Genomic DNA, 24,238 nt, shown 5'->3' with positions numbered 1-24,238 from the left:
ACATTTTTAGCTTCATAATACTTGCCAATTAAAGAAATGATATTTCTGAATGGTTCATTTTCTATTTGTATTATTCCTTTACCTTCAAACTAAAGAAAAAACGTATTTTACAAACAACTTTAAACTAGTGTAACTCTGAAAATATTGAGAATAGGAACTATGTTCATATGACATTTTTTGCTCAAAATGTCTTCAGAAATAAGCTCCGTAAAGGACGGCATATCCTCGTGAATCACCCTGTATGCACAAAATGAAAAGGACCGTAATTGGCGACCTTGCCGTATTTATTTATAAATATGACCAGAGACATTTCCTGTTAACCTCTTTCATTCCACAAACAAATCCGTCCTCAACTGAATGCCATTCCAGTTTCCCAAATGAATTCAAATTAAATTATACCTATAAAGCTTAACAAACAATCAAATATTGTTTATTACTGCAAGCTATAATTATAATTTTTACGACCGCGCTTAGTTAGATACTAATGAATTCCATCATAATAAATACATTATACATACAAAAGGGCCAGTTTTCTCTCTGATTAATTGTAACATTTTCATCAGTTGGTAAATTACGAGTATTTAAAGATTAGAAAATTTGTTGTTTGTTCCACAAAAGTGTCATTTGCATATTACGAATGTCATTATTACAAATTAATTCCCTTTTCGAAAACTGTCATACCGCTCTGTAAAAAGAAAAAATGCATAGTCTACATTATACAGTATAGTATAGGCTATATCGTGTGCTTTTCTGGATACAGGACTTAGGGATTTAACATTGTCATAAGTAGACAGAGGAAAAAAAAGTCATTCGGATGTGAAGGTAACTACAACGCGACTAATTTCTCTCGTCAGAGGATTGTTTACGTAAGCACAGTAGCTACATTAGAGGCGCGTGCAGGTATAGGCGGGGGTAAATGTAAATTGACACACGGAATAATCACTGAATATTGGTTGTACGTTGATATAACTACTGTAATGGCATATTTTGTGTACTTTTCCATAAACCCATTAAAGTGAAGGTTGTTCAACGTTTCGAATGGAATACTGCAACTTATCATCATTCGACACAAATCCTGGAAAAAGTCATATTTCATATTTGAGGCGGAATTTGAACTTGAAACCTTATTTTCTTCTAACATACGAGCAACATTTTCATATGTTTCTGTGTATTACAGTGATGTTCTATCGATTTTTTTGTTATATTTTTAATGCACACATACATAACCGACACTTAATTGTTTCATCAGTATCACTACTAAAAATGTGGACACCATATTCTTGTATTAAGGAATACAGGGCGAAGGGTCACTTTGCTGAAATGTACGAGGATAAACTGAAAGTGAACGGAAAATGGTATGATCTGGAGTTTTGCCTGAGGAATGAAGATCATCCAGAATTTGGACTAACGAGAAGAACGAAAGAGGACAGTGGACATATTTCAACTTTGCAGAGGGAAGCAACGAGAAAACAACAGAGAGTCGACGTTAGCTACATAAGCGGAGGGAAGGAGCAGGAATGGTGGAAGAAAATCATCCCAACTTCAAGGACGGAACAAGTGATTGTCGCAGATCAACACATGGTAACAGAAGTGAATAGTAAAGAGTTCAGGAACCCACATACTGACGCACGAGGAAGTGTAAAGATGATGGCACAGCAAGGAGAAGAAAACAGTAACGTGATCATACAGCGTAAACGGATTCCTAGTCTCCATACGATGGCGGTAAGGTTAGCGCACTCCAGAAGGAATGCTGACAATAACGGAACAAGAAACACGGGCGCTACAAAAAAAAGGCGAGGGGCGATAAAAAGAGAAACCAAGAGTCAGGAAGTGATAGGGAAGAAAGTAGTGTAAATAATAAGGGTGCAAGTGTAAGTGGAAATCTAGGATGTGAAAGTGAAAGCGTGGGGGGAAATAAAAGAGGAATAGAAGAAGAAATAAATAGAAAGGAAGACAGAGATAGAAATAAGGCAGAGACGAACAGTAAAGAAAGGTCAGAACCTGCGACAGCTGAGGATATAGCAGAGGTATTAGATATGATTAAAAAGTGTGGGGATGTGATCAAAAAGTGCAAGTAAAGTGAAACTGGAAAAGATCGAGAAGTATAGGGGAGAGGGAAAGTGTATAAGCAGATGTGTAGAATAAAATATAAGTATTTATAGGAAGTGAGAATAGTGACAATGGATTAGGTGTAAGCAGAATAGTGAGAAAGTGAAAGTGAGCGCAATTAGGAATGACTGAAAATAGTGAGAAAGGGTTAAGAGAAATGAACGAGTGACAGCATAAAATTAGTACTAACATTTGAACGTTGGAACAGTAAATGAATATAAGAGAAAGATAGGAGAAAAGGTCAAAGAACAAATAGGACAAATAATTCAATATGATACTTTATAGAGAAAAATTGAAATTGAGAATTTAGTGAATAGTAGTTAGAGGAAAAAGGGGGGTGTGAAAGGAGTATAATATAATATTAGATATATTAGGTTTAATGAACAAATAGAGAATAGCAAATGAAATGTAGGAGAAATACTGAAGGGGAGATTGACCAAGTAACAAAAAAAGGTACATTGTGTAATTGCAAGTATCTGTGTAGACGTGTACTGCAAATAATGTGTTTTTGTAATAATATGTTAATGGTAGCACCGGATACAGAAATGTGAGGTACACCATTTCAGGTAAAGAAGTGCTGTGACGAAATATATCATATCATATCATATCATATCATATCATATCATATCATATCATATCATATCATATATCATATCATATCAAGGAATACATCCTGTTTTTTTTAACATCTATCTTCGGCATTATGATCACTGCTCTAAACACAAATGAATATGTTTACATATCTCATTATTATCTGTTCACCTACGGATGAGGACTGACTGAGAACGTAGAGTGGCAGTTGTTTTCGGTGTTCGCGTGGTGCTCTCTACGGACTGTACCGTGGAATGCGTTCACACCTCGTGCCATAGTCGATGCGTACAATACTTGTAAACTGTAAACATGACTTTTATTTGACTTTTTTCCGCTGTCTAGTCATAAGAAACCTATGTATAAAGCAATGAAGAAATAACTTAATCAGTGAATTATGTTTAGAAATTAGCAAGCTTTGACAATTTGTAAAACAAGAGAATATCAGACTTTAACTTAGCAACTATAAATATGTTCTCTTGTTTTACAAATTTTAAAATCCAGATAATTTGTAAACACGGCGCACTGATAAAGTTATTTGTTCATTATTTTTATAAGGGGTGAGTAAAATGTATGGAACAATGCTTGTAACTATCTTATTTATAATTTTGTGAAGAAACTGTTTATAGAGAAGTTAGAGTAACAAAGAAGGAATATTTTGAACATATTTCCAAGTACTATGCTTTTCATTTATAAAGAGTGTGCCAATGAGTCTGTTTTTTAAATAGCACCATGTACATATTTCTCCATTTTTGTATTCTCCAGGTTTCAATACGTACAAAATCATATATATTGCCATTTATAAACTATTCTTTTGTAAAAAATTACCTCTTTTCATGTCAATGTTTGTGTACTGAATAAAGGGAAATTTAAATCTTTCAGTAGATCAATTTGAGGCCTTGGATTAAAAAATTGCAGACAAAAGCTAATATAAATAAGTGAATAAAGCTAATAAAAACAATTGAATATCAATGGTTAAAAATTAAACAATTTCAAAGACAGATTTATGAATTTTTGACAGAAAATGGGGGCCATTTTGAACACCTTTTGTGAACTGAAATCAACATCTCGTACAACACAACAATGCTAATTTTGGTATTAGTGGGTTTTCTTGCTTTAAAATCCATGTATTGCATTACTATTGCAGTTAAATTTCAATGGTGTATATCGTACAATCTGTCTTTTTTTAAATTATAAGTTTAAATAATATTAATATTGTTATTTAATTGTTTTTTTTAGTTTGTTCACTTGTTTCTATTAGCTTTTGTCTGCAATTGTTTAATTCAAAGCCTCCTTAAATTGATGTACTGAATGAAGCATTAAAATTTTCCTTTATTCAATACTCATACTTTGCCATCAAAAGAGGTAATTTTTACAAAAGAATAGTTCATAAATGGCAAGAAAAAGATATGATTTTGTACGTACTGAGACCTGAAGATTACAAAAATGGGAAAATAATTACATGGTGCCATTTAAAAAAGAAAACTCATTGGCAAACTCTTTATAAATGAAAAGCATAGTATTTGAAAACATGTTCAAAATATTCCTTCTTTGATACCCTACAACTTTCGTACAAATAGTTTCTTCATAAAATTAGAATTAAGAAAGTTACAAGCATTGTTCCATACTTTTTACTCGCTCTGTATATAGGTTTCTTAAAGCAATGTTAAATCCCTATGTCCTCTACCCAGAAAAACACATGGTAACTAATATAAAATAATGTGTGATTTACAAATTTGTAACATTAGGGCCTAGTATTTTAGTAATAGCATTGTTTCTTTAGTGATAAAAATATAACATCTACAGTAGGCCTATAATACGAAGTGTGCGATCAAATAACTTTATTGGACAGCGTTCAGAAAGGGCCTATTTTTAACACCCGAAACGGTTCAGGACCCCATACTTTTTGGTATAACTTAGTAGTAAATAAAATTAAGCCCCATTGCGTAGCATTCTTATATTTTGATATACTGTTTTACAAAATTGCAGTGTTATTCAGCACCATTCCCTTTAGCATGATATTTTGGAAAGCTATTCTGAAACACAACTTAACTTATGCCCAATATATGCAACATTATCACTGAAAATTTTCATATAAATCGATTGTGAATTTTAAATCTCTCCTACATTAAGTCGCTAACAGATAATTAATATTACGCCAGATGCACGTAAAACGGTATTAATTTTTTATCTCTCCATTATTCGAAAACAATTGAGGGGTTTGGGGGAAAAAACCAGGCAGCTCCAATTTTTTCCATTTTTGAGTTATTTATGCACAGAGAATAAAAAAATTCGCTCTATCGTTTGGTCGAAGAACCAAGTAGTTCCAAGAATTGCATTCACGGTTACAATGCATTTTGTACCTGCCTCTTCTGTACATACTTATTGCTTGGTGGTACGTTTTTCTTCGTTATCTCGCAAAGTACTGAATTGGAACTGCCTGGTTTTTCCCCCAAACCCCTCAATTGAGGGTTTTTTCGGAAAAAGGGCGTATACGTCAATATGGCGAATTGAGATACATGCAATCTAAGATTTTAAAACGCACCTGAATAAAATGTTACACACGCACGCAGCCCTGTCCTGCAGGTATGTACAGTACAATCAAAACAAAATTTCGCTACTATAATTATTCACTACATTTTAAACCGTTTTCCCGAAGAAGGGCTTATAGGTCTATCCGCCTTTCTTCCGGCAAAGCCCTCAATTAGAATAAACCCAGAAATTGATGTAAAACAGGGTGTTAAATATGTGACACGTTCACTTTTTTCATACTGAAATAAAACATTGAAAAAACTTCATGCATATTAAAACAATATTGGATTTCGTTAATCTTCCCAAAGCGTTCATTTACCTTGCACTTCATATTATATTTCCCATCTTTTAGATTTTCACAAAATCTGTTAGGACACCTCATTTTAAAAAATTATCTCCTTTGTACCAGGTTCTTCCAACTCTAAGTATGTTACCTATTTTAAAATTAATAGTAATTTATTTTTATATAATTTCTTGCAAGGGTTCACAACCTGACCAAGGGAAATGTTTTTCAAAGGCAATAATGCCTTGAACACGACAGCAAATCAGGCCGAGAGCATTGAATTTTATAGGATGAAAGGAAGTAAAGCAGTAGATCCCGGTTTATAGAAAGTAAAAGAACGCTGTTTGTGATAAGACTACTGTTAAAATATGTCCGCCACTTCTCGTCCACATTGATTTCTACGCCAGTTAGCGTCTGGAATTGAAAATATCGTTAAAAACTACTACTACCACCACTACAATTACCGTTACTCTTGTACCACTACTACTAGATACTACTACTACTACTACTACTACTACTACTACTACTACTACTACTACTGCCGCCAACATTACAACCGCTACTGCTGCCACCAATACTACAACTACCACTACTGCTGCTGCTGCTGCTGCTGCTGCTACATTTCGCCTATTTTCATTCCATTATGTTTACAGAATAATATTTTGGAGAAGTTCTGCAGATAGTAAAAATACATTCTTATTACAATAAAGGACAATTAGAATAGTAGATGGAGCGAAGGCTAGAGAATCGTGTAGATTATTTAAAAAAAAAAAAATAGAGATTTTGACCTTAACAAATCAGTACATATACTCTTTAATAAATTTCCTCTTACGCAGTAAAGAAAATTGTCTAACTAATTCAGCCATACATAGTATAAATACCCTCAAAGAAAATGATTTTCATATGCCATCATCAAATTTATCATGCTATCTATCAAAGGGGAGTACGCGATAAAAATTTTCAGTAGTCTTCCTGAAGACATTGAGAATCATAACCAAAACCCTGCATTATTTAAGGTAAAACTAAAAAATTACTTAATATCTCACACTTTCTATTCTGTAGATGAATTCATGACATTTCACAGTAGTGTGTAAATATTTTAATACTATTAAATAGTAAAACTTATTGCATTGTATAATATGTTATTGTTATTAAGGTATTAAGTCTGTACATATTTCATATTTGCATTTTTATACCTTAAATATGAGAATTTGACATGTTCTTTATTTCATGCTGCGAGTATAAAGCAAATGTAAGAATATTATGGAACGAATATCTATCTATCTATCTATCTATCTATCTATCTATCTATCTATCTATCTATCTATCTGTCTGTCTGTCTGTCTGTCTGTCTGTCTGTCTGTCTGTCTGTCTGTCTGTCTCTCTCTCTCTCTGTCTGTCTGTCTGTCTGTTACTACCACTACCGCTACTGCTGCTGTCACTACTACGGCTGCTACCGCTTCTACTTCTACTACTGCTACTACCACTACCCTTACTATTTCTACTACTATCGTCTTTAAAAGAGCATAATCTGTTGTCGAGGTTGTATATTATAGTTCTGTTAACTGACATCTCCGTAAAGGAATCAGAGTTTGATCCCGGGAAAATTGAGTGAGATTATTGGTAAATTAACTTCGGGACAAATTTTCTCCGAATACTCCCGTTTTTCTTGCTAATTTTAATCCAATATAACGTCATTGTTACTGTATCATGATGCCATCGTTTCTGCACAGCCACTGCAGTTTAAAATCTGCATCAAATGAAGACTTAATTAACTCTCCACTGGGATTTCATTGTTCAGGTTTTGTTTGCATGGAAAGAGCGATAACAGAACTGTCTGTGGACATTATGATTTGATCAATGATGCACGCTGGGTCTGTTAAACCTTTTGGTCAATTTCCAATAACAAGTCGTCGCACACTGGTGTTGACCCGCCATGCAAATGATGTCCAGTGTGTGGGAATTACTGTGGACTCTCATAACATTTCGGGGCGCTAAAATAAATTCCTGTCACATTAATTTCAGCGGTCATGGCTTACACTCATTCCTAACTTTATAAAACTTTTTCAATTAGTTGCGATGCTAGGTTACCCCGACAACTGCCTGCGCGTGCCACAAACGGTCTTGCTGCCTGGCAACTTTTAATTCATCCCCATAGCGGCTGTAAATTGTCCAGATCTGTCATTTTAACATACTCAACAAGCTCAGTGCCTGAGACTGCCAGCTTCAAGACAATAAAGTTTTTTTTTTTTTTTTAGATATGTAATGTAATAATTGAATTTTACGTATTTAAAATGTTATAGTACTTCCGATATGTTTATTTTGTAACATTTAAACCTAAATTATGGCATGCGATAGTTACAGTATTATCATATTGTCTCATAAATAGAGGAAGTGTTACAAAAATGGAATACCTATATGACCTATATGTTTCAGAACCTGTTGCTTTAAGGTGTTAGGTACAGCTTACAGCAAGTAAAATTTTGGAAATATTCAACATTTTATTCCTCCATTACTTTATCTTGTACAATAATGAAAATTAGTATGTTTAAAACACTGTCCTGCTATACGAAAAATAATTATGATTTAACAAAAATTACTTACACTTTTTTCAAAATTCAGTTCACTGTGCAGTGATGAAGCGTTTCCCACGTAACTCAAAAACTATCCGACATTCTGTAATGAAATGTTTTGTGTGTATTTATGCATATCATATCTACAATATGATGCAAGATCACTTCTCTACTTTCGATAGATTGTCTGACAAAAAATAAATTCATTTTTAAAATGGTCAAATAACAGTATTTTTCTTCTAACACAAAATAAAAAAGTATTATTTATTAAGGAATGTTGTTGAAAGGGCGTGATATTGTAAACATGAGTTTCAGCAATAAAATAAAAGAGAGAGGACGTGAAAAAATTAACAAGTTTATGAGTTATGAGGGAAACGCTTCATCACTACACAGTAAACTGCCAGTATTTTGAATTTTGAAAAAAATATATAAATATTTTTTTTTAAATCGTAAAAATATTTTTTTTTCATATAGCAGAAGGACATTGTTTTACACATACCAATTTTCATTATTGTACAAGATACAGTAATGGAGGAAAAAATGTTGAATATTTCCAAAACTTTTACTGCTGTAAGCTGTATCTAACCCCTTAAATACTGAACGTAAAGTGTCTTCTTGTTTATGGCTGAATGGACTTAGAAGTTCGTAAGATGTTACAAAATGTTTGAAAAAACTAATTTCCTAAAAAAAAAAAATTAATATATTTCCTTATTACGTAGTATACCCTTTTGTCCTCTTTCCAGAGGTTGGAGTTGAAACTCCACTTTTGAACGCCTTTGCCCTAGCATTATAAATTATGGTTTCTTACTTCGGACCTCCAAGTCCGATATTTGAAATCGCTAGCCGCAGGTCTTCCAGCGAATGAGCCGGGGTTTTTGCGTGCCCGGTGCACTCGCCGCGAGCTGTGAGGTGATCGATTGTGAGGCTGTCCGACGTCCGTGCGCTTTATATTAATGACGTGCGACCTGGACCCGACGCAGGTCTTGCGGACGTGATGATGTGTTGCTTGGCATACTATTTCACGCACCTCGTAACTCATCGAAATGACACCACGACTTATGTCGTCCTTTATGCAGAGGTTAAGGCACAGCACATGCTGAATGAAGCTGAAGGTCATGGCTCAGAATCACGCATCCATCATTGATGTATGTCGGATGTCAGAGTTCTATCCTGTGCTGATCCGATGTCAGGGTTGTATCCTGTGCTGATTCGATGTCGTATCGGTCTCTTGTCACGTAATTTCCACACTTGTCCGATCTATGAAAGCTATGTGAGGAACATTACTCTAAAAAGTTCCAGATCTGAACTACGACCATGAATGAATCAAAGAATTCGCCTTTACACTGAGAGAATAATATTACTCTAAACCAGAGATGGGTGTTCGTGTGCATTTGCACCGCATGCGTGGAGTACTTTCATATGCGTTGTTATTAATAATGCCTAACCTCATGCAACTGGACATGACTGCATGGCGCAGCATCTCCACCGCTTTGGTATTTATCCAAATCCAACCTGCACCCTTGCGACCTTCAAGAAGCGATGAATAGGGATCATCTCCAACGCTGTCCAGCTCTAAAAATCACTGATAGAATGTTCCAGATACTGGGAAGCGAGAAGCCTCATGCCTCTGTTTAGTTCTTAGTACTTAGATCTTTAAAGATTTTGTTTAGTTACTTTTTCAGATTTAATTTTAAGTTGTATCCAGTTTTTTTGTTTTAATCTTGAGGTTGTGATTATTTTATTTTATTTTAAATTCACCACCAACAGAAGCAGGCTTCCAATTACAGGTGGCGTACATAGATATATACACAAAATACATAATAAGAGATAAAAACAACAAAACAAACAACACAAACGAAAGAACGAAAATACATAATGGTAATAGATGCTAGAATATAATATTACAGTTAATATAGTGCCAAATGTCAATATAATGATGCAAAATTATTTAAAAACTTGAGTAAAAACATTATAATACACTTCTTCATCATTTAAATATCTAAGGAAATACAATTCTTTTTAATATTTTATGAAATTTTTCAATTATTAAACTGAAATCCAATTGAGAATCACAGTTTAAAGAGAGAGAGTTGTAAGTATTACACATAAAAAACAATGGAGAGTTCTTGAAGAAAACAGTTCTAGGAATAGGAATAATAAAAGGTTGCCTATGACGTAATTCTGTTCTTTTTACATTGAACTGAAGGAATTTAAGAAAATCACAGTTATTCAGTATACCGTTAACAGTCTTATAGAGTAAAATTTGGCTATTTATTAATCGTCGAGATTTTAAAGTTTTATAATTAAATTCAAAAAGCAACTGATTATATGAAATTTGCTTGTCATAAGACGATGTTTTTTAAAATATAAATAACGTAAAAATCTTTTCTGTATCCTTTCTATCTTTGCCAAAGATAAGTTATCTATGTACCTGTCATTAGAATAAATAAATAAATATGTTAGCATTGTAGCTTTTACATGTTGAATAAGCAAAAAAAAAAAAAAAAAAAACATGTTTCTTTCTGAGTAATAGCACATAGGGATTTAACATTGTCATAAGAAACCTGTGCGTAAAATGGATCCGTCAGCCCTTCTGATTTATAAAATGAAAGATACAGCATCGTTAAATAACCGATTAAAACTATACAGAATAAATCGTAGTAGTGAGTGGCGAGTTAGGACGACCCTTCAGCACGTCGACTCACAGTGACCTATTGTGGACCCAAAGTATGGGATTAATGAGAATGAGGTGTACCAACCCACCGACCGCATGAGATCCTTCACCCGCTCACCCAATGGATCCCCTACACTCACCACCTTAAGATCATATTGCCAAGGTGACCATGCAGCACAAGATCCATTCCGACAGCCCTTCTAAGGTGTCGAAGTGCCCTTGGAAGTGCTCTTAAAGAATGAATCCTGGCAAAGATATTGCTAAAGGCTTGGAACCCAGAGACGGTTTCGGAGAGGACGTCCCTCCTGCAAGCGGACGAAGACATGCGTCATGACCTGAATAAGCCTACTTTCTCCAGGGAAGAGGAAGGGAAATGGACCGTGGCAACGAAAATTCCAACCCGGCATTTGCCTCAGTAACTGTGGAAAACCACGGTCAGGTTCATCGGTCCAGGGATTTGAACTGCGAACCTTACGAATGCGAATCCTGTGCGGAACACATGGTCACCTCTCTCGGTATGAACTGTAAGTAATGTCATTAATTTCAGTTGGTTACTCTTTTCGGTATTTTAAACAAAAATCTTCAGTACAATTTTGTTCGTTTTTGTTTTCTTTTCGAGATAAAATTGTTTTATATGAAACATTTCATAGTCTGTTCTGGGAAAGTCATTGATTTAATTCACAATATCCTCAGCCATTTTAAGAGAGCATGTATTATGATAATAGATTATTGAATAAATTTTAGTTTGGTGCTTTAAACGTACAGAAATTTGATCCGAACAAATGTAACTTTTCGTTATGCAAAGGAATTTTACAATGTTACACTTGCTCGAATAAAATTTCTGCACATTTAAAGGACAAAACTAAATTCTCCCAATCGTTTATTATCATACTATACTGCTCTCTTAAAATGACTGAGCATATTGGGAATAAAGTTAATGGCTTTCCCAGAACACGCTATGAAATAGTTCCTAAACAACAATTGTTATTTCGGGAAGAAAGCAAAAAGAGCAAAACTGTAATAAACTTTTTTGTTTGAAATACCTCAAATAATAACCTTCTGAATTAATGACATTACTTACGGTTCACCCTGTATATTATACATTTAAAAATGTTTCGAGGTACAAAGAACAAAAAAGGCAATTACAATTATTACATTGTGAATTTATGAATAGTATAAAAACATATACAGTTTTTAAAATTAAATAAAATAAGCATTTGGTGCAATCTTCACTCCATCCTATCTATTAAATCGCTGTTAAATGAATAACTTAAAGATATAAATTTCCGAAATTCTTATGAAAAGGATTGGCATGACTCCATTTCCCCCTCAGAGACAGAATAGAACATGATAATGAAGTCATGTCCTAGATGGGAGCCGAACCCATAATATTGGCTCTTGTGAAACTTGATAATTATGCCATAATAGATTCTTATACAATAAAACTGTTAATCAAGAAATTAGTCAGCTCATTCTCGCCCCGTTTTTGTCATTCATCCAGTTTTTATTGGCCAGTTACAGACCATTTCCTTATAACGGGATTCATTATTGATTTGCTTGAAATGTTTCGCGAACTTATAGTTTTCTTATTTATATTATTTTCATTTCCTGCATTGCTGTTACTTATTCACATCTTTTCCATAAGTGTTCAACCACCGATTTTATAATATAGATAGAATCACGTCATTGATTTCAGGGGATTGATCTTTGAAATATCTCAAATAGAAAAGTTTAGTATAATTATTTTGCCCGTTTTTTCCTACGCTTCAAGAAAAAATTCCACGTTTAGTAGCGTATTTTAGGAAAAACTACTTACTAAACTCCCAGTATCCTCAATCAATTTAAAATAGCAGTGAATTCTGACGCTAAATGTTAAATGAATTTCAGTTTTGTCCTTAAATTTTGCAGATATTTGATTCGAACAAATGTATAAATTTGTTTCTCAGGACAATTTTAAATTGTACAGAACCGTAACGACGTGTAAAAAGTTATTTCCTGTAGTCAACAGAAGCGTACACCTTGCGTGTGTGTTTGTTAGAGAGATGGGGAAAAAAACTAGAAACAAACATAAACAATAGCGTTTAAAGATAAACTAACTCTGGATATTTTTCTTTCTCGTATTACGTAAGTTTACCGGTTTTGGTTGAAGCAAAATACTGCCTGCAGCTTGTCTTTTAATGTTTAAATCAGAAAAATTGAGCAGTATACCATCTCTATTGTTTTCCTTACGCCACTATAAACAATCTATAGGGCAATGACTTTCCACTTTCTTATTCAAAAACGTCCGATGAAGGAGTTGTTCACCGGAACACAACAAACTACTGACTACAATGATGCACGATGGCATAAATGACGTGTTTAAAATTATACTGCGTTTCATAGAAAACTATCCGAAACACAGCAAAATGGCACTTGACATTTTTGTTGGTCTCCGTAAAATAAATCACCCACCAAAAATGACATGACATGCAGTTCACCCGGTATAGTCTACTTGTGTTCCTCAAGTTTGAAATATGCATTATTTGTTCAGTTTTTAATGTGCTCTTTCTCTTTGTTCTAGGCGTCATTCTACTCAACGGCGCTCAAGACGCTCATCTCTGTGTCGACTGTGATTCTTCTTGGGCTTATCGTGGCCTACCATGGGCTCGAAGTGCAGGTGAGTAAGCAAGCTCAACATTTTACTATCGTGACTCCCTGAGATAGGGAGATAGGGTAGTATAATCCAAGCGATTCAAGTTACTGTAGTTACTACCTATATAGTGCGATCGCTAAGACAACGGCTCTGACAATAAATTCTCCGCAGCAGCCAACGCTACGTGCGACTGTGAGAAATTTTAGACTATCTTCCCTTGTGTCTAAGATGCACTCAAATGAATTCTCATACATAAATATATAAACAATGTATAAACATCTTTGTGTGTCCAAAGCTATGTCACTTTAATTTTCCTTCTCCTCTCCTATCTTCCCACTCTCCTTCTTCTAGTCTAGTTTCCCTAATTGATCTCCTAACATCTTCTATCCATGTGGTTTTCAGTCAACCTTTTTTTCCCTCAACCAACTGAAGCAGAGTTGCTGGGTAATTTTCGGCGTTGGACCTCGGACTTATTTCGCCATCATTAATTCACATACAGATGTGGACAAATTATTAGACTAAATTAATTATATGTGTAACAAAGCTGTATGTATCAGCAGAAATAATGAACAAAAATGTATTTTGCACAGAAATAATTAATAGAAAATTGAGTCTGAGGTTACTAATATTTTGTGAACATTCCCTTATTCTTTATTACCACGTTGATTTTGTCAGGGATGCTGGAAACCAAAGTTTGACACTTTCTTTTAATATCAGCATCATTTAGCCAGATATCAGACAGTGCTTAAATCAGTCCATGTTTTGTTGTAAGCCTCTTTTTGTCCACTTTCTTCTTCAGTATAGATGACAGATTTTCAATTTCGTTCATGTCCGGTCTTCTTGCAAGTCATGGGAGAACAGACTATTGAATATCTTCAGGAGTATATAATTAAAACACCAGTAGTACCAACACAGCCGGACAAAATATACTTAACCATTGGAAAAATATACCAGAAGATGTAAACAATCATATTTACAAATTCTGTTAATTGTACTGATAGTTGATATGACTAATTATACTATGTTTCCAAGAAAAACGTTTTACTCTAATAATTAATTTGTCCACGTCTGTTTCATTATCATCCATACAATAGCCCGGGTTAAGTTCACGGTGCGGCGTGCTATAGGCCTACTTGTACAAGAGCGAGGCCGTTCGGCTACCCAATCATTCACAGAATAGAAGTGATGAGCACAATAAGCCTCAGGCTGCAGTGTAAGCCTTCGGGTCCCTCCTCCGTACAAGAGAAAGAAAAGATAAAGGGGGATGTCCTTTTTTTTAGAGAGAGCATTTAACGTCACGCAGTAAATTTTGAACTTGGAGAATCTCTCCTAAATGATGACGTTCGCATGGCATTCTTCGTCTTCTGACCCTTCCACTGTTCCACTGGAAGATGTAGATGATTTCCTCCCGCACTTGGAATGTCTATGATCAAGTGATAAACAGACCACAGATTATTACTATTATAATTAGGCCTATGTGAAAGGTTAGCACTCTAGTTTTCAGAATATTCATTAGCACACATTATTCGAACATTCGGGCCTCTTTTGGAATACATTTAAAAAGATATTTGGTAATTCACACGCCAAACGGCAATTCTACAGTTATCCGCAGGGCATGTAATTTAAACATCCAGCACCCCATTAAGAAGGTACATAAATTGTGAATATAACAACGTTGATCTGTATTTTAGAATCGAAAGTTACTATTGCATTTGGTAGACCCACGAGAAGAAAGAGAACATAAGTAAACATTGGCAAATTTTGTGACCAAGAGAAACAGTATTTAATATGGATTAATATTATTATTATTATTATTATTATTATTATTATTATTATTATTATTATTATCTAGAGCCGTGATATGGAAATGGGAATGAACAAAGAATTGATGAACATATACTTACAATGGAGGAAAGATTAATGTGAATCAAAAATGAGTGGACGAAGAGGTAATGGACGAACGTCACATGGATGAAATGTCTAAAACCCCATTATTACAGTCTCAACCATTACCATTGCCACCATCACAACCATTTCCATTACATTTATCACTGCCACAGACACTACCACTACCATTACCACTGTCACCATAACCACCATTAGGCCTACTACTGCCAAAGTCACAACCATCATCACAACCACTACCATTGTTACCACTACAACCATTATAACAAGTACCATTTTCATAAAATAGCTATCACTATAACCATTCTTATAAAAGAATTAGAAAATAATGTAAGCAGTTTAGGACTAAATTGGTCATGGCAAGAAATTGGGGAAATTAATATAAATTTGATAGGTAAAATTATAATGAGAAGGAGTAACGAGATAGTGAGACAGGAAATGTTTAGCAATTTAAATAGTTTAAAATCATTAATAAATTACAAAGAAATGAAAATCATATGGGGACAGGAAGAACATACAAAAATTAACAACAGGGAGGAAAGGATGGGACTAGCGTGGTGGAGATTGGGAATTTGGAATCTAAAAATAGAAGAGAAGACGTATGAAAAGACATTTGTCCTTTAGGGTAGTAGAAAAGAAGACGCATTACACATGTACAGAAAATGAAAGAACAAGACTTTTTTTTTATTCTGGAAGCATTACTAAAACTAACTGTAGAAATATCATATAAGAAATTATATAGAACAGTAAACGAAAGAAAATTTAAGAAACTCGGAAATTTTTTGTATATAGTAAAGAAAAAATGAGAAGAGAAAACTAAAATATAAACATATGTATGTAAGAAATATTAACCAAATGGAAAGAGTTTCTGTTAATATATAACTATAATGATTACATGTAGTATAGAATATATAGTAATAGTTATGAAGAATAGAATGTAGTTAAGGGTGGTTTCCTGGAAAACAGAAATGTAACAGTATCACCATTAACAAATGATGCACTTACTTACTTACTTACTTACTTACAAATGGCTTTTAAGGAACCCGAAGGTTCATTGCCGCCCTCACATAAGCCCGCCATCGGTCCCTATCCTGTGCAAGATTAATCCAGTCTCTATCATCATACCCCACCTCCCTCAAATCCATTTTAATATTATCCTCCCATCTACGTCTCGGCCTCCCTAAAGGTATTTTTCCCTCCGGTCTCCCAACTAACACTCTATATGCATTTCTGGATTCGCCCATACGTGCTACATGCCCTGCCCATCTCAAACGTATGGATTTTAAGTTCCTAATTATGTCAGGTGAAGAATACAATATTGTACGAAATGGAAATATAAAAATTGGACATTTATCCTTCGAAGAGGTGGAAAAATTCAAATATCTTGGAGCAACAGTAACAAATATAAATGACACTCGGGAGGAAATTAAACGCAGAATAAATATGGGAAATGCGTGTTATTATTCGGTTGAGAAGCTCTTATCATCCAGTCTGCTGTCCAAAAATCTGAAAGTTAGAATTTACAAAACAGTCATATTACCGGTTCTTCTGTATGGTTGTGAAACTTGGTCTCTCACTCTGAGAGAGGAACATAGGTTAAGGGTGTTTGAGAATAAGGTGCTTAGGAAAATATTTGGGGCTAAGTGGGATGAAGTTAGAGGAGAATGGAGAAAGTTACACAAATGATGCACACATTGTATAATTATGATTTTGGTGACAATAAGTATATACATACACACAACCATTCTCACGATCACCACTACACCGTCAACTCAGACTGCATTTGATTTTGACTTCTCTCGAAGATAATTACTATATCCTACCTACGACTATTATCATTATTATCATCGCCACTTATGCTCAGAGTTCTGACCTAGTATATCCTTTCTGCCCATTTCCTAAATCAGACTTCTCCGTCCAGGATATCCTGGACTGAAGTCTCCCAACTGAGCGTGGCAGCTTTCCCGCGGGGCGCGCCTGTTAGACGCAGTTCGTAGCGCCGTCCACGACTCCGCCTCTGGGCCCATCATTCATGTCGCCCGATGATCGTGCACAGCGCGCTCCCTGCTATTGCTTTATTACTTGTGTGCGAGACGTGAACACGTTCTTCCTAATTGCATTCTGTTGAGTTCAGCACACATTGGTCACTAGAACCGTAGCACTGTGGTAAATGTATGGCAGGACGGTGTAATGGGGTGCGGAATCAGGTACATTTTCTTTATGATGGTACAAGACTTTTACTTTTCGTCGCACTGTGTTATGAAAGCAGAAGCACTCAAAGGTCCGCAATTACATATCGGTTCCGTGCGCCAGCAATCTGCATAAATTAGGAAAATTTCTTTTTAGAGTTAAAATTAGATGGGAAGAGAAAGTCAAAGCTCTAACGGAAATGGAATTATAAATGTTGAGTAGTCGGACACGATAGGAAACTACGAAAAGTAGTCAATGAAGTTAACAGAATAATTTTTAAGAGATTGAATATAGAAGTGAAAAAGCTAAAGTAAGGGTTTTAAATACAAGAGCTATACTTATTATTATTATTATTATTATTATTATTATTATTATTATTATTATTATTATTATTATTATATGTTCAATATGTATTAGTTCTTGTAATGTTTGTATAGAGAGTGATGGCGGATCAAGAACGGGAACACATCTATTTCCGCCATGACGTGAATAAAGAATTGATGAAATAAATGAATAAATAAATAAATATTGGTTCCGTCATCGGGGAACTTAAGAAGAAGAAGAAGAAGAAGAAGATACTAGGTCTTGGAATATATTCAAAAGCCCTCATTTTATTCACTAAATTTATTATTTCAGTCAACACTGGAGATGTGCAGCCTATATGTATGTATGTATGTATGTATGTATGTATGTATGTATGTATTCATTCACACTGCAAATGGGTAAATACCCGATTACACTCAATAATGACAATTAATAATAAACACAATTAATAAAAACAATACAATTAATAATAATACTAGGCCTAGTAATAATAATAATAATAATAATAATAATAATAATAATAATAATAATAATAATAATAACAAGGAGCATTCTTAATTATGAATCAAATTTAGTCAGATTTACTTATAAGAGAAACACTGTAAATTATCCAGTAACATTACGTGGTTCAGTAGTACCAATGCAATGGTTCAGTCTGTCAGATATCTTGGATTAATCTTAGATAGCAAACTTACTTGGCATAACCACATATCAGCTATTGTTAAAAGAATTAAGCCCGGCTCAGAAGGTGCGTGTTTCTGTCATGGATTTCAAGGTGGCTGCGCTGATGGCTGGCCTACGTGCTCACTTGCTGGAAGTAATGCGCTCTGGTGGCTGCTTTGGTGGCTAGCTTGCTGGATTTCGAGGGTAGGTTGCTTGCTATTTTTCGTGCTGGTTTGCAGGCTGGAACCAAAGATGATTATATAGTATCCCACTGAAACCATGTCGCCATGTTCGTTGTTTTCCAACTAAACCTGTTTTTTTTTCTATATTCTTCAGTTTTTAAGAAACAGCAATTAAATATCGGACTTTAGCTTGTTTTGCACTTATAGCTTAATTACCTTATTACGACATTTACTATTGTTAATGTAGGACTTTAGTTGTTTTCCACTCACGGTTTAGTTTCTTTTTGACCATGAGTGTTGGCAACAGATGAAACAGCAGATGATTTTCAAATTTGAACTGTAGAAAGAGTGAGCTCCGTGAGAACAACAACCATCACAGTAGGCAACACGGGAGCCAGCACCGTAACCACCACGGCACCCAGCTTGCTAGCCAGCTAGGAAACATGCAAGAAAACAGGCACCGTCTGAACCGGGCTTTAGACACAGAATCTACCTGCTAAAACACATTATTCAAGACAAATCTCCATTGCTTCTACACTACAAGAGACTTATCTATATTTCAATTGTGCGCCCTGTGTGGCAATATGGATGTTCAATTTGGGGATCTGCTTCTGCACCACAAATAAGAAGACTACAGGTCATGCAAAATCGCTATTTGAGGCTCATGTCTGGTGCACCTTGGTATATTAGCAAAAAGAACCTGCACGATGATCTCTGTATTCCTGGGGTGACGGAGGTCCTACATCATACTGTACAACTCCTTCCTAAACCACATTAATCCGCTACTTCGAGTAATTGTCACTAATCCACCACAAGATCCAGCACATAGAAGACTATTCTTCTGAAAAGTAATAATTTAATATTATATAATAATGATATAGTCCTTTTGGTGATAATATGTTGCAGTAGTTACAGAGGTCATCATCAGTTTTTATATTTGTTTTTGTGAATTTAGAGTAATAATTAATAGTTTATTTTCCGTAATTTAAATACACAATTTACATAATTTTTTAGTATTTCCCTAAGTCTAAATTCCGTGTCTTATCGTTGATTCTGCTACTGCAAAGTATGCAGCGAGCAATTTGTTGTATGGCGTGTTGTGTTATGTATCACACTGCTTCCTCGATTTTCCGGTAATAATTTCAATATTACTGTCTCTCTACTTCTTCCGGTTTACATCCAAAATTTTTGCATTCATTTTCGTATTCCAGCCGTAATATGACATTTTAGGCCTTCACGGCGACTATGATCAGAATTGGGTTTGTGGGTATTTCATCGTGTCCTGAAACTTTACATTTCAGGTCATATTAAGTTTCAGGACACGGTGGGATCACAGTCTAGTGCAGGCCTGCACAAACAGCGCTCAACGAGCGCGCGCGCTCCTTCGGAGCGGGAGAGCGGTGTTTACCGCTCGCCGAAACGGAAAGGAAGATACGTCAGAATGACATAGACTTGCTGTAGGTAGAGGAGAGGGAAACGACCACTCAGTTATCTAGTGAAGTGCAGTGTGTAGGCCTGTTCTCAGTAACTGTTTCACGTTGCTTACCTACTGCTACAGTACAGTATGGAGGAATCTAAAAGACGGAACATAACATTTAACATTTAACGATTTACAGCTCGAACTCATTGATCTTCAATGTGTGACCTAAGGGCTAAAGATCGTTTGAATAATACTACTAGCCTGGTTGAGTTTTACAAGACTAAACATTAGCAATAATACCCACGACTACACAGGCTGGCTGTGAAAATGATTGCTATGTTTGGCTCAACATTTGTATTTGTGAGCAACTGTTTTCTATAATCAACTTTAATAAAGGCAGATATCGAACTTCTGTAACTGATGTTTCATTATGGTCAGTAGGCTACTGTTCCTTTCAACTGCCAACAGCATAAAAACTCGTTTTGATGTACTGATAAATAAAAATATAACAAAATGATATTGTATATTTAAGTAGCTAAACAATTTCTATTACTTCTGTAAAATAAATATTTCTTTATTAATTAATAATAGTCCAAGATAGTTTTGCAAACACTGAACGAGAATTCATTTCATAAGCACTCGTAATAGTACTTTCTTTTGTGTACATTTTGTACGAGATCCACCCCTTCTTCCAGTCCACTCTTATACAGAGCGCAGCTAATATCTGTATTCCGCTCATGAGCTGTGAGCCGGCTCGGAGAGCGCAAACCTTGTGCTTGCCTGGTCTAGTGTATACAGTCACGAAGCTCAATACGTATAATAGTAAATATGCATCCATAGATAGTTGCTAACCACAAGGATCGCTACTATCGCCTCATTACAGACAATGCGAAATAGTACCTGCACAGTCTATTGTTCCTAGTACCCTCATAAACTCGAGCTGCGTGACTGTATATACTAGACTGTGGTGGGATACCCAAAAATCTAAAAGTGATTCAGTCATAATGTTCCATAAATTTACCGCCAGGTGACATTCAATGTCATACCTGTCATGATGATCACTACTCAGAACGACAATAATATATGTAAATAAATTAATAAATTAGGCCTATGTAATGTATATGTAAATGTTAAAAGGCTGTCAAAAGAAAAAAAGTGTACGAGACACAAATTGGATCTCCAACTAAAACTTAAAAAAAAAAAACTCCATATTCACAGCTTCTACTCAAATTAAATATTTTTTTGCTTGTAAATTAATCCACTGTATGATTTTAATTATTAAGAATTGCATTTTGTTAGCATAATTTTTACATGCTGTGCATCTTAAAGTTATAATTCTGATGTAAGATGTATGAAATGTAATAAATTAACGGAGTGTGAGCCCAAAAGCGCCCTAAATTGAGCCCACTCCTAGCTGACGCTTCTTATAGTAATTAAATATTGTGCGATAAAATATACTCAACCTCCAATATCCTGTGGAAATGAAATGGCATACAGACAGCTCATACAAAATCGTTACAATGTAAACATGTGTTCGCAAACCGCATAATATTACACAAGAGAAAGATAAATGAGAAGTTATGATTAGAGCGTTGAGTACGGACATGCTTTTGTGTAGGCTATGTCGTCATTCAGATGCGTACGCATACAGCAGGGAATTAAAAGTAATACACAATTTCAATTTCAGTTGAAAGCTATATTTCACCGAGTGTATTTCTGGTTACTTTCACCATAAGAATAAAGTTGCGTGGTCCCTTTGTTTCTTCTCTGGATTTCTTTCAATGGTTCCTACATTTTAATAGGTACATTATCTTTTATGATATTCATTTAATCATATACATTTACAGAAAAATTAAAATCTGGTGTTGTATAGTTATACAGAGTCTTTCATAAATTTCTCTGTCTCTTTTTATCTTGTAATACTCTGGCTCACGAATTTTTTCTCATTTCATCTATAGAATATACTTGGACCAGCACGAAGCCGAGTCTCTGCCTCAAACAATACATTCATAGGGAGAAACACTCAAACAGTGGCCTGAAGTCCAGTTCATTATCGTAGTCTCTTATACTGAGCCTTAACAGATTTCATACTTACTCCGTATTGTATTTATTTTCATTTCATGGTATTCTTACATTGCTTCATAGCTAGAATATGGAACATGTCAAAAAAATTAACAATACTACAGAGTCTTAATTATAGTCACAGTCTAGTTGAATACTTACTTCGTACACTTCGGCCGGTCACTTTATACGGTATAAATGCGTTTCGACTTATTGACAATTAATGTAATCTCAATTACTATTACACTTTTACTATGTCATACTACTTTTAACCAATAAAACGGTACGAAAGGATGTGTTTCAACCAATCATAGCTGTTTATCTCTGTAATTTTATCACTTCCTTAGCATTTGTTTAATTTTATCACTTCCCTAGCATTTGTTTCTTTGTTTCCCAACATTTCAAACTCCAAATTCTCTACGGTACTATAAAACATGCTTTGCGATCGTCATTTGTTTCCCGCATAGATAGTCAATTGAAAATGGCGGCTCCGTTCAAACGTTTTGGTGAAGGTAACATTAGTGAAATAGAATTTTAGTAAGTCAATTAATATTTTATTGTATTATAGTACTTTATTTCTTCTAATCTTTATATACTTTCTTCTAATCGTGTAATAGTCAATTAAATCTCACTCGAGTTTTGATTTTCTCTAGACAAATCAAAATCTCTAGTGATATTACTGTTGATAAAGGTGTAAAGATGTTAGTGATGTAAGGTGGACATCACAATAGTTATCTTTCTCTCGCCCTGACACAGCCGTCGACAAATATACTCACGATGACATCACTGAACGCAACCCGCAATACATAAGATGTAATATCAATCGAGGAGTATAGAGCACTCCGTTCGGATCCCAGTGGCGGACTCTAAACAAAAGTATCTGACGCAGACTACACAATATTGATTTCTAGATGGACAGATTATATTTTATTTCGCCTTTATTTTTACTGTAATACAATAACCTAGGAAAATACGTCACAAATTGCCACTCTTAATAAAACTCGTAAATTTTCGTCTGCTAGTCACGATTTTTGTTTAGATATTACAAGTTTTCGTTCAGAAAACAAGTGTTTCGAAATATATAGAATGTAGAGCTAAACGTAGCTGCTATGTAGAGTAGCGGCAGGCGACCTATGATAGGACTACACATTTCTGTGGAGAGCATTTTAAATAAATCTCAGCCAGTCTGGTGTGTTATACAACGACAACGTTTTATGTCCTCACTTATTTCCAGCTCTCTTAATAACACGTTAGTCCACTTAGTAGACTTTTTTAAAGTCGTATTTCGAGTCCCGCCTGTTACTACAGATACAAGTTGCTTTATGTCCAGATTCACTTCTTCTATATATTTTCTTCATGCTTGGAATAACTCCTCTCCTGTTCTATTTCCTTTAAGTGCAATGACATCGAGCAAATATTTTTATACAGAGAGATCCTTCGTAACTCTGGGGGTGAACATTATCAATTCTGCTGTATCAATATCGCCTAAAGAGAGAGATTAGACCACTTTTCATGCATCTTTTATTTTATTTCTCGCTCAGGTAGGTTTCAATATCCCTTATCCTCCTTTGTGTTGTTCTTGTGGATAATTTCATACTGTTATAAACATCAGATTATTCGGGACAAATAATGTCAGCAACTTTATTCAGACATGTTTTAAAAAACTGTCCTTCATTATAGCACTTCAATGATTTTGCGATTTCCAAAGCAATAACATAACTTGCATGGAGTTCCCTTTGACTCATAGCTTATTTCATCATATTTTAGTACCGAAACTGTTATTTGAATTTAGTTTTTTATGTTTAATTGCTTCGCTTCGTCCAGCCCTACGAAAAGAAAATTATGTTTATACTTATTTTCTACTGTACTCGTATACATTTCCGTTTACAATTACATTGGATATGTTCATGCTTAATTACGATTTTGTGGTAATCTTATGACTTGTCGTAATATCACTAGATGTTTGATATATAAGTGCCTTTTATAATTTTAGAACACAAGAGACGGCTACATTGTCATCATAAGCACAACAAATACTGTTCCTTCCATTCTTCCTTAAACACACGTTTCCGAACAGACGTTGAAAGTTTTAAGAAAAAAAG

General features: G+C 34.8%; 1 protein-coding gene across 1 annotated transcript in view; it reads left to right on the top strand.

Moving 5' to 3' along the window:
- LOC138709970 (small conductance calcium-activated potassium channel protein-like) overlaps positions 1–24,238 on the top strand; it is a 642,842-nt gene that overhangs the window by 486,335 nt on the left and 132,269 nt on the right. Inside the window, exon 3 of the mRNA XM_069840652.1 lies at positions 13,320–13,415. Within this exon, the coding sequence (XP_069696753.1) occupies positions 13,320–13,415 (96 nt within the window). The remainder of the gene's footprint in view (positions 1–13,319; positions 13,416–24,238) is intronic.

Source organism: Periplaneta americana, chromosome 12 (assembly GCF_040183065.1).
Source record: "Periplaneta americana isolate PAMFEO1 chromosome 12, P.americana_PAMFEO1_priV1, whole genome shotgun sequence".
In the NCBI taxonomy this organism is placed as follows: Eukaryota; Metazoa; Arthropoda; class Insecta; order Blattodea; family Blattidae; genus Periplaneta; species Periplaneta americana.
This window is presented reverse-complemented; position numbering and strand designations above follow the sequence as displayed.